This window comes from Pecten maximus, chromosome 16 (genome assembly GCF_902652985.1).
Source record: "Pecten maximus chromosome 16, xPecMax1.1, whole genome shotgun sequence".
Lineage (NCBI taxonomy): Eukaryota > Metazoa > Mollusca > Bivalvia > Pectinida > Pectinidae > Pecten > Pecten maximus.
This window is the reverse complement of record NC_047030.1, coordinates 786,233-805,631: the sequence shown is the minus strand read 5'-3', so window position 1 is coordinate 805,631 and position 19,399 is coordinate 786,233. Positions and strand designations below refer to the sequence as shown.

The 19,399-nt window shown below is 40.6% G+C and overlaps 1 protein-coding gene across 4 annotated transcripts in view; it reads right to left on the bottom strand.

Annotated features, from left to right (window-relative positions):
• Window positions 1-19,399, bottom strand: part of LOC117314806 (kinesin-like protein unc-104) — a 92,616-nt gene that overhangs the window by 2,908 nt on the left and 70,309 nt on the right. For 2 of the 4 annotated variants that reach the window (XM_033868911.1, XM_033868913.1), the window contains 10 exons: window positions 16,996-17,067; window positions 16,566-16,723; window positions 15,700-15,805; window positions 15,292-15,492; window positions 10,659-10,762; window positions 8,609-9,117; window positions 7,056-7,177; window positions 6,452-6,704; window positions 2,502-2,621; window positions 2,118-2,236 (listed from right to left, as the gene is read on the bottom strand). In XM_033868911.1, coding sequence (XP_033724802.1) covers window positions 2,118-2,236; window positions 2,502-2,621; window positions 6,452-6,704; window positions 7,056-7,177; window positions 8,609-9,117; window positions 10,659-10,762; window positions 15,292-15,492; window positions 15,700-15,805; window positions 16,566-16,723; window positions 16,996-17,067 — 1,764 coding nt within the window. Of the gene's footprint in view, window positions 1-2,117; window positions 2,237-2,501; window positions 2,622-6,451; window positions 6,705-7,055; window positions 7,178-8,608; window positions 9,118-10,658; window positions 10,775-15,291; window positions 15,493-15,699; window positions 15,806-16,565; window positions 16,724-16,995; window positions 17,068-19,399 lie in introns of all 4 variants that reach the window. The other 2 variants (XM_033868910.1, XM_033868912.1) reach the window with 2 other exon arrangements.

Genomic DNA, 19,399 nt, shown 5'->3' with positions numbered 1-19,399 from the left:
ACAAAATCAACTTAGTCACGGGGTCTATGATATTCTCTATCAGTTTGCTTGAGAGAGGTCTAGAAATGTATCTTTTTTAGACTTGAAGAAAATTTGAACACAAATTTCAAAAGTTGGCAGCCATGTACTAATTACAATGCTGAAATGTGCAAGTAGTGTCACTTACATGTGATTATTATTGTGACAGCATCATTGATCAATATCTACTGGATTCATACATTATATTATGTATGTTGCTTATACACATATTAGTATGTTTATCAGATATGAGGCAGTACGCATAACAGTGATTCAGATTAACAAACCCAAGCTGATGAAAGTTTGCAAGGGAGACAACTCCAATAATCATGAAATATGTTTAAAATGTACATTATTTCCTTAGATATGAAATATTTCCAGGAACAGGAATTTTACCTTTGTTCAGACTGATAGCACTGGTACGACAGTAAGGAATGTTTTATTTGTTGATGGTCAAAATTTATGCAGTTTTTGCCAAAAGTTTGTAATAAGCAAAAAGTGTTTCAAATGAAATTGAATATGATTTTCTTTATTATTTGCATTTTAGAAAAAAATGAATCTGAAGGAAAAAAGTGTACCGTATTTACCTTATTTGGCCGGCCAGGAGTGGGTTGGTAGCTTACCTTATTTGGCCGGCCAGGAGTGGGTTGGTAGCTTACCTTATTTGGCCGGCCAGGAGTGGGTTGGTAGCTTACCTTATTTGGCCGGCCAGGAGTGGGTTGGTAGCTTACCTTATTTGGCCGGCCAGGAGTGGGTTGGTAGCTTACCTTATTTGGCCGGCCAGGAGTGGGTTGATAGGTTACCTTATTTGGCCGGCCAGGAGTGGGATGGTAGCTTACCTTATTTGGCCGGCCAGGAGTGGGATGGTAGCTTACCTTATTTGGTCGGCCAGGAGTGGGATGGTAGCTTACCTTATTTGGCCGGCCAGGAGTGGGATGGTAGCTTACCTTATTTGGCCGGCCAGGAGTGGGTTGGTAGCTTACCTTATTTGGCCGGCCAGGAGTGGGTTGGTAGCTTATCTTATTTGGTCGGCCAGGAGTGGGTTGGTAGCTTACCTTATTTGGCCGGCCATGAGTGGGTTGATAGGTTACCTTATTTGGCCGGCCAGGAGTGGGTTGGTAGGTTACCTTATTTGGCCGGCCACGAGTGGGTTGGTAGCTTACCTTATTTGGCCGGCCAGGAGTGGGTTGATAGCTTACCTTATTTGGCCGGCCATGAGTGGGTTGGTAGGTTACCTTATTTGGCCGGCCAGGAGTGGGTTGGTAGGTTACCTTATTTGGCCGGCCAGGAGTGGGTTGATAGCTTACCTTATTTGGCCGGCCATGAGTGGGTTGGTAGCTTACCTTATTTGGCCTGCCATGAGTGGGTTGGTAGCTTACCTTATTTGGCCGGCCATGAGTGGGTTGATAGCTTACCTTATTTGGCCGGCCATGAGTGGGTTGATAGGTTACCTTATTTGGCCAGCCATGAGTGGGTTGATAGCTTACCTTATTTGGCCGGCCATGAGTGGGTTGATAGGTTACCTTATTTGGCCGGCCATGAGTGGGTTGATAGCTTACCTTATTTGACCGGCCATGAGTGGGTTGATAGGTTACCTTATTTGGCAGGCCAGGAGTGGGTTGGGAGCTTACCTTATTTGGCCGGCCAGGAGTGGGTTGGTAGGTTACCTTATTTGGCCGGCCAGGAGTGGGTTGGTAGCTTACCTTATTTGGCCGGCCAGGAGTGGGTTGATAGTTTACCTTATTTGGCCGGCCAGGAGTGGGTTGGTAGCTTACCTTATTTGACCAGCCAGGAGTGGGTTGGTAGCTTACCTTATTTGGCCGGCCAGGAGTGGGTTGGTAGCTTACCTTATTTGACCAGCCAGGAGTGGGTTGGTAGCTTACCTTATTTGGCCGGCCATGAGTGGGTTGATAGCTTACCTTATTTGGCCGGCCAGGAGTGGGTTGATAGGTTACCTTATTTGGCCGGCCAGGAGTGGGTTGATAGGTTACCTTATTTGGCCGGCCAGGAGTGGGTTGGTAGCTTACCTTATTTGGCCGGCCAGGAGTGGGTTGGTAGCTTACCTTATTTGGCCGGCCTGGAGTGGGTTGGTAGCTTACCTTATTTGGCCAGCCAGGAGTGGGTTGATAGCATATAGCCAATCATGGAAGTCTTTCTCATCCAGGGTCTGCATCAGGAACCCACGGTACTTTGTCAGTACGGAGAATGTATTACGAGCCTATATAGGAGAGAAAATAGAATATAATTATGATCCCATATCATTGTAACCTGGTATGGGTGTATACTTTTTTTTCTTATTCTATTTATTAGATTTACAATTATTTAACTAATATGACAAAAAAGTCTGAAAATTAATACTTGGAAAACTGATTACCTTATTTATCCACAAATAAGTCCTCTCCAATCTTCAGAATAAAACATTGAACTAGAGGAGGAAGCTTCTTTGAGAATAACTACGGTAACCATGAGTTATGGAAGCCTACCTTCAGCAGAGCCTGCTGGTCCTCGCTGTAGTCTATCTGAGAAGTGGCTAAGTTGATAATGCCACGTTCCACTGGATCCTTCTCAGAATTGTAGATATACACATATGGACGCCTCACAACCTAGAAAACAATTTAATTTCCAACATAAAGAGATATTTTGATGTTGAAGTTTAATAAACTATGATGTTATCACGACAGTATAGTACATGTCCTGTTTTACCTCTGTTCCACTTAAACTTTCAAACCCCATTTAACTCCAGCCTAAGCTACTTACCACCTCCAATTCTCACACAACTCCAATCCTACTTACCCCCTCCAACTCTCACTCAACTTCAGTCCTACTTACCCCCTCCAACTCTCACTCAACTTCAGTCCTACTTACCACCTCCAACTCTCACTCAACTTCAGTCCTACTTACCACCTCCAACTCTCACTCAACTTCAGTTTCAGTCCTACTTACCACCTCCAACTCCCACTCAACTTCAGTCCTATTTACCACCTCCAACTCCCACTCAACTTCAGTCCTACTTACCACCTCCAACTCTCACTCAACTTCAATCCTACTTACCACCTCCAACTCCCACACAACTTCAGTCCTACTTACCACCTCCAACTCCCACACAACTTCAGTCCTACTTACCACCTCCAACTCCCACACAACTTCAGTCCTACTTACCACCTCCAACTCCCACACAACTTCAGTCCTACTTACCACCTCCAACTCCCACACAACTCCAGTCCTACTTACCACCTCCAACTCCCACACAACTTCAGTCCTACTTACCACCTCCTACTCCCACTCAACTCCAGTCCTACTTACCACCTCCAACTCCCACTCAACTTCAGTCCTACTTACCACCTCCAACTCCCACTCAACTTCAGTCCTACTTACCACCTCCAACTCCCAATCAACTTCAGTCCTACTTACCACCTCCAACTCCCACTCAACTTCAGTCCTACTTACCACCTCCAACTCTCAATCAACTTCAGTCCTACTTACCACCTCCAACTCCCACTCAACTTCAGTCCTACTTACCACCTCCAACTCTCACTCAACTTCAGTCCTACTTACCACCTCCAACTCTCACTCAACTTCAGTCCTACTTACCACCTCCAACTCCCACACAACTTCAGTCCTACTTACCACCTCCAACTCCCACTCAACTCCAGTCCTACTTACCACCTCCAACTCTCACTCAACTCCAATCCTACTTACCACCTCCAACTCCCACACAACTTCAGTCCTACTTACCACCTCCAACTCCCACTGAACTTCAGTCCTACTTACCACCTCCAACTCTCACTCAACTCAAGCCCTACTTACCCCCTCCAACTCCCACTCAACTTCAGTCCTACTTACCCCCTCTAACTCCCACTCAACTTCAGTCCTACTTACCACCTCCAACTCCCACACAACTCCAGTCCTACTTACCACCTCCAACTCCCACACAACTCCAGTCCTACTTACCACCTCCAACTCCCACACAACTCCAGTCCTACTTACCACCTCCAACTCCCACTCAACTCAAGTCCTACTTACCACCTCCAACTCCCAATCAACTTCAGTCCTACTTACCACCTCCAACTCCCACACAACTCCAGTCCTACTTACCCCATCCAACTCCCACTCAACTTCAGTCCTACTTACCACCTCCGAATCTCACTCAACTTCAGTCCTACTTACCACCTCCAACTCCCACTCAACTTCAGTCCTACTTACCACCTCCAACTCTCACTCAACTTCAGTCCTACTTACCCCCTCAAACTCCAACTCAACTTCAGTCCTACTTACCACCTCCAACTCTCACTCAACTTCAGTCCTACTTACCACCTCCGACTCCCACTCAACTCAAGCCCTACTTACCACCTCCAACTCTCACTCAACTTCAGTCCTACTTACCACCTCCAACTCCCACTCAACTTCAGTCCTACTTACCACCTCCAACTCCCACTCAACTTCAGTCCTACTTACCACCTCCAACTCTCACTCAACTTCAATCCTACTTACCACCTCTAACTCCCACACAACTTCAGTCCTACTTACCACCTCCAACTCCCACACAACTTCAGTCCTACTTACCACCTCCAACTCCCACTCAACTCAAGTCCTACTTACCACCTCCAACTCCCAATCAACTTCAGTCCTACTTACCACCTCCAACTCCCACACAACTCCAGTCCTACTTACCCCATCCAACTCCCACTCAACTTCAGTCCTACTTACCACCTCCGAATCTCACTCAACTTCAGTCCTACTTACCACCTCCAACTCCCACTCAACTTCAGTCCTACTTACCACCTCCAACTCTCACTCAACTTCAGTCCTACTTACCCCCTCCAACTCCCACACAACTTCAGTCCTACTTACCACCTCAAACTCCCACACAACTTCAGTCCTACTTACCACCTCCAACTCCCAATCAACTTCAGTCCTACTTACCCCCTCCAACTCTCGCTCAACTTCAGTCCTACTTACCACCTCCAACTCCCACTCAACTTCAGTCCTACTTACCCCCTCCAACTCTCGCTCAACTTCAGTCCTACTTACCACCTCCAACTCCCACTCAACTTCAGTCCTACTTACCCCCTCCAACTCTCGCTCAACTTCAGTCCTACTTACCACCTCCAACTCCCAATCAACTTCAGTCCTACTTACCCCCTCCAACTCTCGCTCAACTTCAGTCCTAACTACCACCTCCAACTCCCACTCAACTTCAGTCCTACTTACCACCTCCAACTCCCAATCAACTTCAGTCCTACTTACCACCTCCAACTCTCACACAACTCCAGTCCTACTTACCACCTCCAACTCCCACTCAACTCCAGTCCTACTTACCACCTCCAACTCCACCTCAACTTCAGTACTACTTACCCCCTCAAACTCCCAATCAACTTCAGTCCTACTTACCCCCTCCAACTCTCACTCAACTTCAGTCCTACTTACCACCTCCAACTCCCACTCAACTTCAGTCCTACTTACCACCTCCAACTCCCAATCAATATCAGTCCTACTTACCACCTCCAACTCTCACTCAACTTCAGTCCTACTTACCAACTCCCAATCAACTCCAGTCCTACTTACCACCTCCAACTCCCACTCAACTTCAGTCCTACTTACCAACTCCCACTCAACTTCAGTCCTACTTACCACCTCCAACTCCCACTCAACTTCAGTCCTACTTACCACCTCCAACTCCCACTCAACTTCAGTCCTACTTACCACCTCCAACTCCCAATCAACTTCAGTCCTACTTACCACCTCCAACTCCCACACAACTCCAGTCCTACTTACCACCTCCAACTCTCACTCAACTTCAGTCCTACTTACCACCTCCAACTCTCACTCAACTTCAGTCCTACTTACCACCTCCAACTCTCACTCAACTTCAGTACTACTTACCCCCTCAAACTCCCACTCAACTTCAGTCCTACTTACCAACTCCCACTCAACTTCAGTCCTACTTACCACCTCCAACTCTCACACAACTCCAGTCCTACTTACCACCTCCAACTCCCACTCAACTTCAGTCCTACTTACCACCTCTAACTCCCACTCAACTTCAGTCCTACTTACCACCTCTAACTCCCAATCAACTTCAGTCCTACTTACCACCTCCAACTCTCACTCAACTCCAATCCTACTTACCACCTCCAACTCCCACACAACTCCAGTCCTACTTACCACCTCCAACTCCCACTCAACTTCAGTCCTACTTACCACCTCCAACTCCCACTCAACTTCAGTCCTACTTACCACCTCTAACTCCCACTCAACTGCCGTTGCTTACGATCCCAAACTCCAACTCAACTCAACTCAAGCCCTAGTTACAACCAAAAATCTAACACCAGCCATAATTACTACCCAAATATTTACTACATAGCAGTTGACCACAATTGACCAACTGACCAAAGTCTACTAAATCCCAGATTTGGCCATAGATCCTACTTACCACCCATCGTTTGACCCAGCCACTGTGCTTCTCCTCCAGAAAGTTAAGGTAGCCCTTCCTGGAGACGACGGGGCTAACACGAACCTCCTCTATATGTGGAATGTATATGTTGCTGTCTAGATTGAGACTCATTGATTTGATTGGTAGAGACAACTTCCTGTCTGCGGGGGAATCCTGGGAAGTGCTCGAGTTTGTAGACAGACTTTCACATGATTTTGACAATTGGATAGAGTTGTTGTTTGTGGATTGTTTACTGAAATATATAAAAAAAGTTTTGTCTTGTTAATATGTTAAGGGAATAATATCATTATATAAATTAGTATTAATATAAAGTTTTGTAGGGATGAGTAAGTCTAAAGTTAGAGATTTTTAATATGTACACATGTACAATGTATACTGTATTTGGCTTAACAAGCACACTGTGTACTTGCAAATTATTATAATTATGTTGTAGATGTCAATTCAATCATTAATTCAGGAAAAATGAAATATATATTTTGCAAATATTTTCCCATGAATTTTGAAACAAAACCTAGAGTCCGAATATAAATAAGTCCTGAAATGTGGTCTCTCTGACATTTGACTGTTATGGTACTTTTCTCACCTGAACAGTTCCGAGGCTGATGATGTAGACATACTGGTAGTCATGGAATCTGTTACACCATCGCTGTCCTCTGATGTGTTTGTGTTTGTACTGGCTACAGAGTCTAACATCACAGTCGGTGTCTGCAAACATTTAACATAACATCACAGTCGGTGTCTACAAACATTTAACATGACATCACAGTCGGTGTCTACAAACATTTAACATAACATCACAGTCGGTGTCTACAAACATTTAACATAACATCACAGTCGGTGTCTACAAACATTTAACATAACATCACAGTCGTGTCTACAATCATTTAACATGACATCACAGTCGTGTCTACAATCATTTAACATAACATCACAGTCGTGTCTACAATCATTTAACATAACATCACAGTCGGTGTCTACAAACATTTAACATAACATCACAGTCGGTGTCTACAAACATTTAACATGACATCACAGTCGGTGTCTACAAACATTTAACATAACATCACAGTCGGTGTCTACAAACATTTAACATAACATCACAGTCGGTGTCTACAAACATTTAACATAACATCAATCACAGTCGGTGTCTACAAACATTTAACATAACATCACAGTCGGTGTCTACAAACATTTAACATAACATCACAGTCGGTGTCTACAAACATTTAACATAACATCACAGTCGGTGTCTACAAACATTTAACATAACATCACAGTCGGTGTCTACAAACATTTACAAACATTTAACATAACATCACAGTCGGTGTCTACAAACATTTAACATAACATCACAGTCGGTGTCTACAAACATTTAACATAACATCACAGTCGGTGTCTACAAACATTTACAAACATTTAACATAACATCACAGTCGGTGTCTACAAACATTTAACATAACATCACAGTCGTTGTCTACAAACATTTAACAGACTTATATTAATAATACAGTAGGGAAGTGCCAGGCTTTACCAAAAACAGTATCTGTGTAAGATATTGACCAAATATGGTAATATCTGTATAAGATATTTACCAAATATGGTAATATCTGTAAGATATTTACCAAATATGGTAATATCTGTAAGATATTTACCAAATATGGTTTGATAAATATTTGTATCAGATATTTACCAAATATGGTAATATCCTTGTAAGATATTTACCAAATATGGTAATATCCTTGTAAGATATTGACCAAATATGGTAATATCCATGTAAGATATTTACCAAATTCTGCTATGGTATTATTATATATATTATATATGTATACGTGTATATAAGATATTTACCTAAAAATGTACTTTTAAACTACCAAAATGAATACAAGAGGGTTCAGAAAGACAACACAATGTTTTTTTTTTTTACATAACATGCCTCCCAAAATTGATTAACTTTTATTTTATCTACATACATATATATAAAGATGAATCACCACAGGGCTTTCTGAGATTTTAAGGATTCTGCATCATGGACAGATGGATGGAGAGATTAACATAGCCTAATTAAGGGTACCCGAGTTGCTGGTACAACAATCTGATAAAACTCGAGAAAAGCACTTGGCATTTCTTTGTGCATACCTTGATTGGGGGTGGTGACAAGGGGACCCGTCCATGAATCATCAACCTCAAACATTTGGCCATTAACTCTTTCTCTGGATCTCCATTAGTTTCAAAATTAAATATGGCCTCTCGTTTACTGAGCTTTTTGCCCTTTTCACTCTCGTCCACCTTTTCCCATTTCTCAATAAGTTTTTCGTCAGTGATGTTGTCCAATTTGTCTGGCGTGGGTGGCTGAATCTTCTCGTCGAGTTTCGTCTCCTCCTGCTGCCTCGCCTTAGCTGATTTATTTGACGCTTCCTTGTCCAATTTACTCAGCTCGTGAGTTTTGTTTTGTTCAGCAAGTTTTTCCCGTAGTAACAACACATGGCGTGACTTCTCTACAAGCTCTAGACGAGTGAGTTTCTCTAGTTCCCACTGGTGGTCGAAGATGAGCGAGTCACCACGGGGACGCCAGCCATTCAGGTTCTCCTCGCCTCGGACGTATGTCGACGATGTATCCAGGACACGACGCTGGCGTCGTTGTACACCTGAAGAAAGTAACATGACACTATTTAGTTTTAACTTTCTTCAAATCAATTTCTCATTTTTTTGAGGATTTCATTTGCCATCTTCAAAGCTGAGAAAATGGAATATTAGTAGGCCAGTATTTATTGAAAGTATATTTGTCAGAGTCTCACTTATGATTTTCAATTTAGGTAGGTAGGTTAGTGAAAATTAATTTCAATATACAACTTACAGTTAATGTTCTTATTTTACTAGATTTAGAAATTTTATTTATTTGTTGATATGTTTAATGATTTAATGCTAATCTTTACACTCAAATCTAGATTTTATTGTCTGTTTCAAAACTCAACTCAGTCTCACTATTGGAGGCTTCCTGGTACCTACTATAACTTAGAGTCTGTTTCAAAAAACTTCAGAACCTTTAATAAGGCTGTCCCTAACATTAATTACCCAAACCCTGCACCCTTATTAGGTAATATATGGTCATTTTTAGCTTCAGCTGATATCAATGCTGAGCAATGATAGGAATTACATTTATAGAACTAAACAACTGAACTTTTGTGATTTTTTAAATCATTATATGATATTTACAGCTTATTTAAATGTAACATTCTATTCTACAACTGAACTAAAACAATATCAACTACATGTACATGAACTAATACTGCTACTGGCTTCTACTATATGGGTGTGTTGGGAAAGGGGGGGAAGAAGGGGAAAGAGGGGGAGGGGGAGGGGGGGGGGATGGGGAAGGGGGGAGATGAGGGATGATGTGAAAGGGGTTTGTTTTGTGTCTGATAAGGGAGGGAATGGAAGCTCAATAACCAAAACCACAAGTTTAAATATAAGGCCCACTGTTGCATATTGGTCCTTTAGTAAAATAACCTATATCCTAATATGATTATCATTACCACACTAGCTAACTACAAATCTTAAAATTGATGACAGGCCAGTTATAGCCATGTAACATTGGAAGGATTTGGTGTTAGAGCTATGATAAAGAATTTGTTATGGAATAAAGAAGAAGTCAGTGACATTTAAGATACAATTTTGTAAATCTGCTTTTTTGATTTTTAAGAAAGAGTTATCAATCAAATCACATCACATCACATGCTAAATCAGTAACCAATCAAAGTGAATAAACATCATTTTACATTTTGTAGATGATAGATAATAAAGAGCATTCTGTAAATCAGCCAATCACAGTGAGACTTACATAAAATTTCATTCAATGACCAATCAGAATTATTATAACAAATCATTATAAGAATGTAAAGTGCCATTCAAACAGTACCGAGGTTAACAAGGCCATTCACTATCAATGGGAAGGTGACCAATCATGCACAGTCAGACAAGAAAAGTGACCAATCAAAATAGGCCTTACAAATCGTCATGTGCATAGTGATATTGACCATTCAAAAAGAGTTTTACAGTGTAGGATATCACTTATGGGTATGGATAGGTGGATGTATGGGCCGAATAATTCTATCAGTGCAGATCATGTGGAGGGGGATAGGGTCATTCGTATGGTGCTGGTGAAAACAACACAAACACAACACAATACCTGGACTACCTGAATCGGACGCCCGTCGCAGGTACAGCTCATAGATACCGCTCACCCGATTACTGTCCTGGTTCTTGGAGCCGCCGAATAAGTTCCTCAGTGTCCTGAAACGAGCACTAAGTTAGGGACAGGCTGTTAAGTACAACAGACTCTGGTAATGTGACAGGTACCGGTGTCACAACCTACATCGCTCATCTGTCCCAGCATGCATCAGGGGAAGTTTCGACACACATCAAGCATAGCCACGACAATGTAACGGTCTCTAGATTAGACAGGATCAGAATTGTATGCGATATATGTCTAGTTGAAGGTCTGGTTTACATCGATGTCAAGATTAGCGATGTTTGTACTGCAGAGCAATGTATGCATATAGCTGAAAGTCTTTAATTACAGGTGTTCAGATGTTTAACAGGTAACACTGTATAAAGCAATTATTACACATGATTTCCAAACAAAAGCCAACTCTAAACTATAGCTGTCGCCAGGACCGATCACCCATACCCTCCTCTCCCCAATCTACCCTGACTCCCATTCTGTCGCCAGGACCGATCACCCATACCCTCCTCTCCCCAATCTACCCTGACTCCCATTCTGTCACCAGGACCGATCACCCATACCCTCCTCTCCCCAATCTACCCTGACTCCCATTCTGTCACCAGGACGACCCACTAATACCCTCCTCTCCCCAATCTACCCTGACTCCCATTCTGTCGCCAGGACCGATCACCCATACCCTCCTCTCCCTAATCTACCCTGACTCCCATTCTGTCACCAGGACGACCCACTAATACCCTCCTCTCCCCAATCTACCCTGACTCTCATTCTGTCACCAGGACGACTCACTAATACCTTCCTCTCCCAAATCTACCCTGACTCCCATCCTGTCACCAGGACGACTCACTAATACCCTCCTCTCCCCAATCTACCCTGACCCCCATTCTGTCACCAGGACGACTCACTAATACCTTCCTCTCCCCAATCTACCCTGACTCCCATTCTGTCACCAGGACGACTCACTAATACCCTCCTCTCCCCAGTCCACCCTGACTCTCATTCTGTCACCAGGACGACTCACTAATACCCTCCTCTCCCCAATCTACCCTGACCCCCATTCTGTCACCAGGACGACTCACTAATACCCTCCTCTCCCCAATCTACCCTGACTCCAATTCTGTCACCAGGACGACTCACTAATACCCTCCTCTCCCGAATCTACCCTGACTCCCATTCTGTCACCAGGACGACTCATTAATACCCTCCTCTCCCCAATCTACACTGACCCCCATTCTGTCACCAGGACGACTCACTAATACCCTCCTCTCCCCAATCTACCCTCCTCTCCCCAATCTACCCTCCTCTCCCCAATCTACCCTCCTCTCCCCAATCTACCCTCCTCTCCCCAATCTACCCTGACTCCAATTCTGTCACCAGGACGACTCACTAATACCCTCCTCTCCCCAATCTACCCTCCTCTCCCCAATCTACCCTCCTCTCCCCAATCTACCCTCCTCTCCCCAATCTACCCTCCTCTCCCCAATCTACCCTCCTCTCCCCAATCTACCCTGACTCCAATTCTGTCACCAGGACGACTCACTAATACCCTCCTCTCCCCAATATACCCTCCTCTCCCCAGTCTACCCTCCTCTCCCCAATATACCCTCCTCTCCCCAGTCTACCCTCCCTTCACACTTTTCTATTTTGGGCCAACAAGAGTGATATAAAATAAACCCAGGTGCACAACTTCAGTGTGGAATGACTGCATCCAAAAAGTTTTTACAAAAGTTTGTTAAGGCAGCCTTTGATTATAACTGAAAGGGACATAACTGTCATTAAAATAGGAGAATCTGAAAAAAACCAGGTGCACAACATCAATGTGGGATGACTACATCCACCGAGCTTCAAAAAGTCTATATGAAAACTAGGAGTTGTCCGTACAATATTCTAATACCGACAGAAAGGCAGATGAACAACTTGATTCCAGTATACTCTGTAACTTTGTGGCCGCAGGTATCATTACAGAAACTTTAGAGTGCATATGTTACATGTGGCATTAATGGGAATGCAAGCATACACTGACAGCAGGCTGAAAGGCACACAATATCAAATACCTGTACTGAACCCTCTCAGCAACACGTTATTTTAAGTCAATGGTATTTCACTTTTCATTTAATTTAATGTTGCAATAAACATGGGAGTGTCTTCAGCTTAAGTGTCACCCATCCAGTTTGTCCTAATATCAATCATTTTTGTTGTAGTCAGTGTTTTAAGGAACGAGATGTCAAATGGTTTTTTATATTTCACAACCAGTACACCTATACTGGATATTGATGAGCGATGTTTTGTAGCGGAGTTGACATCTACACGGTTTACCAGCTCAGTGAACTGGAAATTATAGTGTATTGTTGTATTGGTATTATCTAATAAATTTTGATAAAAACATTTATACAGTCAAACCTGTCTATAGCGACCGCCCAAGGGGAGGCAGAAAAACGGTCACTATAGACAGGTTGCCTTTATAGACAGGTCAAAATTATTGCACCAACCAATTTACTTAAAACTGCCATAAATAAATTGTCATTGAACAGGGCATTCAGAAGACCAGTCAGAAATTAAATAAATGCATAAACTTTATAAATCTGAAGGGTTTAATATTTAATGATTTTGTGGACCCAAACACAAAATACAATGTATAACTCAAAATGGTCTTATGGATAATTTTTTTTAATATTTTGTTCTGAAATAATGCTATATGTATCTATCAAATTATCTCCCTTTCTTTCATAAATAAAGAAAAAGAATACACAATAATTAATTAATTATATTTGTGTTACTACTAATTATTTTGTGTTAGATAGTCTTACTTCTTAAAACCATTTTTTTTTCTGACCCAAATTGAAATCCGGATATTTGTGTCAGATTACGACTTTTTATTAGTATTGACTAATTAAAGATGGCGGCAGTACAAACGCTAGTACCGACAGCTACGATTAAGAAAGGCATTATTGGTTTTCATGTGAGTAAATCTTGTTGACAGATATGACCAGTGTTTGTTATTGAAGTGATGTATCCTAATTTTAATCACAAAATTAACTGACCGTGTCAAATGAAGCCACCTGTGCACAGTTGTAATGTAATACCGACACGCATGGTGGCCCACTCCTCTCTTACCGAGCCCCAGGCCAGGGCAGCTACAGTAATTATAGGCTAACAGGTGGTAGGGGTCTTTTGTTTATATACTCAGGCCAGGGTTGTGGTGGTCCTTTGTTGTATAATCAGGCCAGGGTCGATGTGTCTGAATTTCCGGGGATTTTATGAGAGATGACTGCCGAGAGCAGAACATGGCTGACAGAAATCGGTCGCTATAGAAAACAAATTAGCGACCGCCGTTCCGAAATCACCGGTCGTTAGTCACATTAGACAGGTAGTCGCTATACAGAGGGTCGTTATATAGTAAAATCTCACGGGGAATCTTAAAACCGGTCGTTATAGACAGGCAGTCGTTATATACAGGGGGTCGTTAGAGCAGGTTTGACTGTATGTTCAATTCATACTTTCATATTTCATAATTTTTTTATAATATTTTATATAAAATTTTGCTTCTTTAAACAGAAGCTACCACGATATGGTATTAATTGCTGTATGAATGCAATGTTCACTGTAACATGGTCAGTGAAAATGATGATGCATGCTGGGAAGGATGAACCATTCAAGTTGTAAACAAGATGGCGCTGCACACAAAATTCATGGCAAACAATGGAGACATATTAAAGCGTTCCTTGTTCAGGACATGCACAGATTTCATGATACTGCAACTTGATATCATGATGTTTAAGACAATAGAGATGTATACACTTAATTTAGCATCACATCACAGTTTTTATCTCACACCTAAAACATACTTATATATATCAAAAAAAAGATTCTGTATTAATCTTTCAATTTTCTCCTTTTTACAAAGTAAATCAAAATCTGATAATTTGGCTCAACCTTATTTATCTTAAAACATAAAGAATGATTGACTTTCAGTAAAATTGGCATACAATGATAAATGATGTTGGAATTTTTCAATTTCTATTGATAAATGCTGTTGATAATATCAATGAACGATAAATCAGGAAAAAGTAATTGAGATTTTGTACAGTATATCACTGTGCTTTATTATGTGTATTTTTGCACAGATTTGATTAAATATAAGGGAAAGTAAATTTCAACATTTTTTGTTGAAAGTGGCAGGTACTTTGAAATAAATTTCTCAGAAATTAATATCAAGTTAAAAAAATTACTGAGATTTATGGCATTTGACCTTGACCTTTTGACTTAATGACCTTTGTACCTTACAGTAACTTTCGAAGTACATGTATATGTGATGGTCATTGAGAAATTACAAATGAACGAAATGAATGACATTTTACGGTAATGTCAAAAATACAAGTAAATGACCATGACATTTATCAGTGACATTTTAGGCAAATGACCTTGACATTTATCAGTGACTTTGTAGGCAAATGACCTTGACATTTATCAGTGACTTTGTAGGCAAATGACCTTGACATTTATCAGTGACTTTGTAGGCAAATGACCTTGACATTTATAAGTAACTTTGTAGGCAAATGACTTTAATCTGCATGCATACCTTGAAGTAGATATCTTTGTGTCCCTCGAGTGTACGATAACACAGAGGTCCTTGGTAATACAGGCAGGCTGGTCACAGTTCTCAACCTCAATATACGCAGACAATGTCATGTACACACGCTCTCCTGATGACGTCATACGGTTGAGAAGATGAGAGTTGTGGAGAGAGCTATCCCATGCTGCCTCAAAGCGGAAATATATTCTGCAAAATATCACATATTGAAATACTCAGTTTTGCATGGCAGTTAAATTCTTAGTTTTTACTTGGTAAATAACAAGAATGTACTTTTTTCAAATTAAAACAAAAATTGACATGATTGCAAAAATCGTATTTCAGACAGTAAAAGTTTTAATGATATTTTGTTATCATATCTTCTCATATCTGAGGGAGATGTTGGCAGTACTATACCTGTCGTCTCCAGGGTACTGTATGTAGGAGGCGGGGAAAAGACTTAGAGACAGGACTGTGGTCTCCATGTCGGAATCTCTGTATTCAGGAGTGGTGCGGATACGTCCTGCAGAATTCAGAAATGATCTAAATGTTTGCCATTTTGACTCACTGTATATATTTTCTGTTAAACATTATAGTACATATATTATATTTCATTAAAGAGATATTCAAGAAGATTTAATTATTACTTGAAATATATTTGGTGAATGATTTTTCATTTTTCACTTAAGCTCTCTTCCTCTAGTGAAGAAACTATTGTTTTAATTAAAAGTACTGTCAGGTTTTATCTGTAAACCACATTTAGTTCACTGATAAAAATAAAATTGATGATTCTGCTGTAATGAAGAAAGAGGTTTATTTGTAGGTAGGAAATTATTTGCAGTTAAATACTAGTGCAATCAATGATGGTAAAGCTCTTCGGCAGCAGCAATCACACTTTGCATTCATTTTTTATGTATGTATAAGCATGTTATTTTGAAATCACTCCTAGACCTCTAATGGATGTATAAACCAATTCAAATTAGAAGGGTGTGAGGTGTATTCTTTTTGACTTTCCACAAAAACTTCAAAGTCTTGGGGCGGGACACCGACGTGGACACCGGGGGTACAGCATTAGCTCACGTTTACTCGTAACCGGTGAGCTTATAATGGTACATGTATGTTCATGACATAGGAAGGATCTGTATTGAATACCACAAGGTCTCAATCCAGGAAGACTACCGCCATGTTAAACAAGAGGAGTATTTGTTCTCTATATGATAAGGTTACCGCCATGTTGAACAAGAGGAGTGTTGGTTCTCTATATGATAAAGACAAGTACATACCAACAACTAGTTCCTTGACATCTTTCCAGATGAGGTCTGTTTCGGGACTTTGGTCCTGCATGATAGTGATGGCGATACGCCGCTGTATACCTTGGTGCAGCATGTACGTTCCCATACATGGCTGGTCATCGCTGTGGTCCACTACCGCTGGCACGTACCTGAGGACAGAGGTAAAATTAGCCCTAATATTTTTTGCTATTTGCATAATTTTCAAATAACAAACACAGCCTTAAAAGAGCGATGATTCTCCGAAATATGGTGAAAAAAATTATAAATGTGGAAATGATTGATGAGTATTTTAATTTTCTTTCAATCAATAAGCCTTTTCTATCATAAATAATGTGTTATCCAGGAATAAAAGGTTATACACCTCAGTGGGAACCCATGCATCTTTGATATTAGAGCATCTGGGATATCTTCTTGTACTTACTCTCCATTTGGTGCTAATTCACAGATCTCAAACCAGACGAGGAGGTCGTAGAGAGAGTGGACGTGGCTTCCACTGTGGACAGAAATGTGGACAGATTAGTCACACTCACATACATAACAGAAATGTGGACAGGTTAGTCACACTCATATACATAACAGAAATGTGGATAGGTTAGCCACACTTATACACATAGCAGAAATGTGGACAGGTTAGTCACACTCATAACATAAATGTGGATAGGTTAGTCACACTCATATACATAACATACGTTGACAGGTAAGTCACACTCATATACATAACAGAAATGTGGACAGGTTAGTCACACTTACATACATAACAGAAACGTGGACAGGTTAGTCACACTCATATACATAACAGAAATGTGGACAGGTTAGTCACACTCATATACATAACAGAAACGTGGACAGGTTAGTCACACTTATACACATAACAGAAATGTGGACAGGTAAGTCACACTTATATAACAGAAATGTGGACAGGTTAGTCACACTCATATACATAACAGAAATGTGGACAGGTTAGTCACACTCATATACATAACAGAAATGTGGACAGGTTAGTCACACTCATATACATAACAGAAATGTGGACAGGTTAGTCACACTCATATAACAGAAATGTGGACAGGTTAGTCACACTCATATACATAACATACGTTGACAGGTTAGTCACACTCATATACATAACAGAAATGTGGACAGGTTAGTCACACTCATATACATAAGACATAGACAGGTTAGTCACACTCATATACATAACAAAAACATGGACAGGTTAGTCACACTCATATACATAACATACGTTGACAGGTTAGTCACACTCATATACATAACATAAATGTTGTCTGGCTAGTCACACTCACATACATAATAGACGTGGACAAGTTAGTCACACTCATATACATAACATAAATGTTGTCTGATTAGTCACACTCATATACATAACAGAAACGTGGACAGGTTAGTCACACTCATATACATAACATACGTTGACAGGTTAGTCACACTCACATACATAACAGAAACATGGACAGGTTAGTCACACTCATATACATAACAGAAATGTGGACAGGTTAGTCACACTCACATACATAACAGAAATGTGGACAGGTTAGTCACACTTATATAACAGAAATGAGGAGAGGTTAGTCACACTCATATACATAACAGAAATGTGGACAGGTTAGTCACACTCGTATACATAACAGAAATGTGGACAGGTTAGTCACACTTATATAACAGAAATGAGGAGAGGTTAGTCACACTCATATACATAACAGACATGGACAGGTTAGTCACACTCATATACATAACATAAATGTTGTCTGGCTAGTCACACTCACATACATAATAGACGTGGACAAGTTAGTCACACTCATATACATAACATAAATGTTGTCTGATTAGTCACACTCACATAACAGAAACATAAACAGGTTAGTCACACTCATATACATAATAAAAATGTTTCACAGCTCTCTGGTCTCATTTTTGTTAATTCCAGAATTAAGCTGCGGCAGTATTGTATCAAAATACATTAAGAAATAAAATCTATAGAAAATATCTATGACTTAAATCATTTAAGTTAGAAATGATCAACAAAAATAGAAGAAAACTGTCAGAATTTAAGATGATTTAATTAAAGGACATGTTAGTACAAAATAAGGAACTTAAAATGATTTCAAATCTTTTCTTTGTTAATCTGTCATTAACACAAAAAATGTTAAAAAAGTTGATTAAGAGAAAAAGAGCTGAGTAGGCATGAAATTAAGTGCAATGTGTTAAATAAAAACATGTGCCAGGGGTTGGTATTTAAATCGTAATGTAAATCAACATCTTGATGGTAGTGAAATATACAAAAATTCTTTGAGGTCGGAAATGGAAGATAATCAAGGGGAGATTACAGGCTCCAATTTGTTGAATTCGATTCTGACACTTTTTATTGGGAATTTATTTTTAGCTTGCTGTTGTTATGGTAATACATGAGGTAAACTGTTTATTGTACTGTCAGTGGACATACACACAATATAACTACTATGTTTACAAGACAGCTATTATATACATGTACCTATGGTCATTCTAGGACACATGGTCACATGACAGATCCAATGGTTACCACAATTTGTGTGTGCATTTTTTTGTTTCTTTTGCCTTGTGGGATGCAGCACCTACTATATGATACCCTCCTTAAGGGCTTACATGTTGTGGCAACAACACAGACATATCGCCATGGAAATGAGACCGATTATCTCTATGGTAACAAGACAGACATATCACTATGGTAACAAGACAGACATACCACTATAGTAACAAGACAGGCATTATATTGAAATACCGTAGTTATGTACAGGACAGCTAGAGCAAAGCTATGGTTACAAGACAGA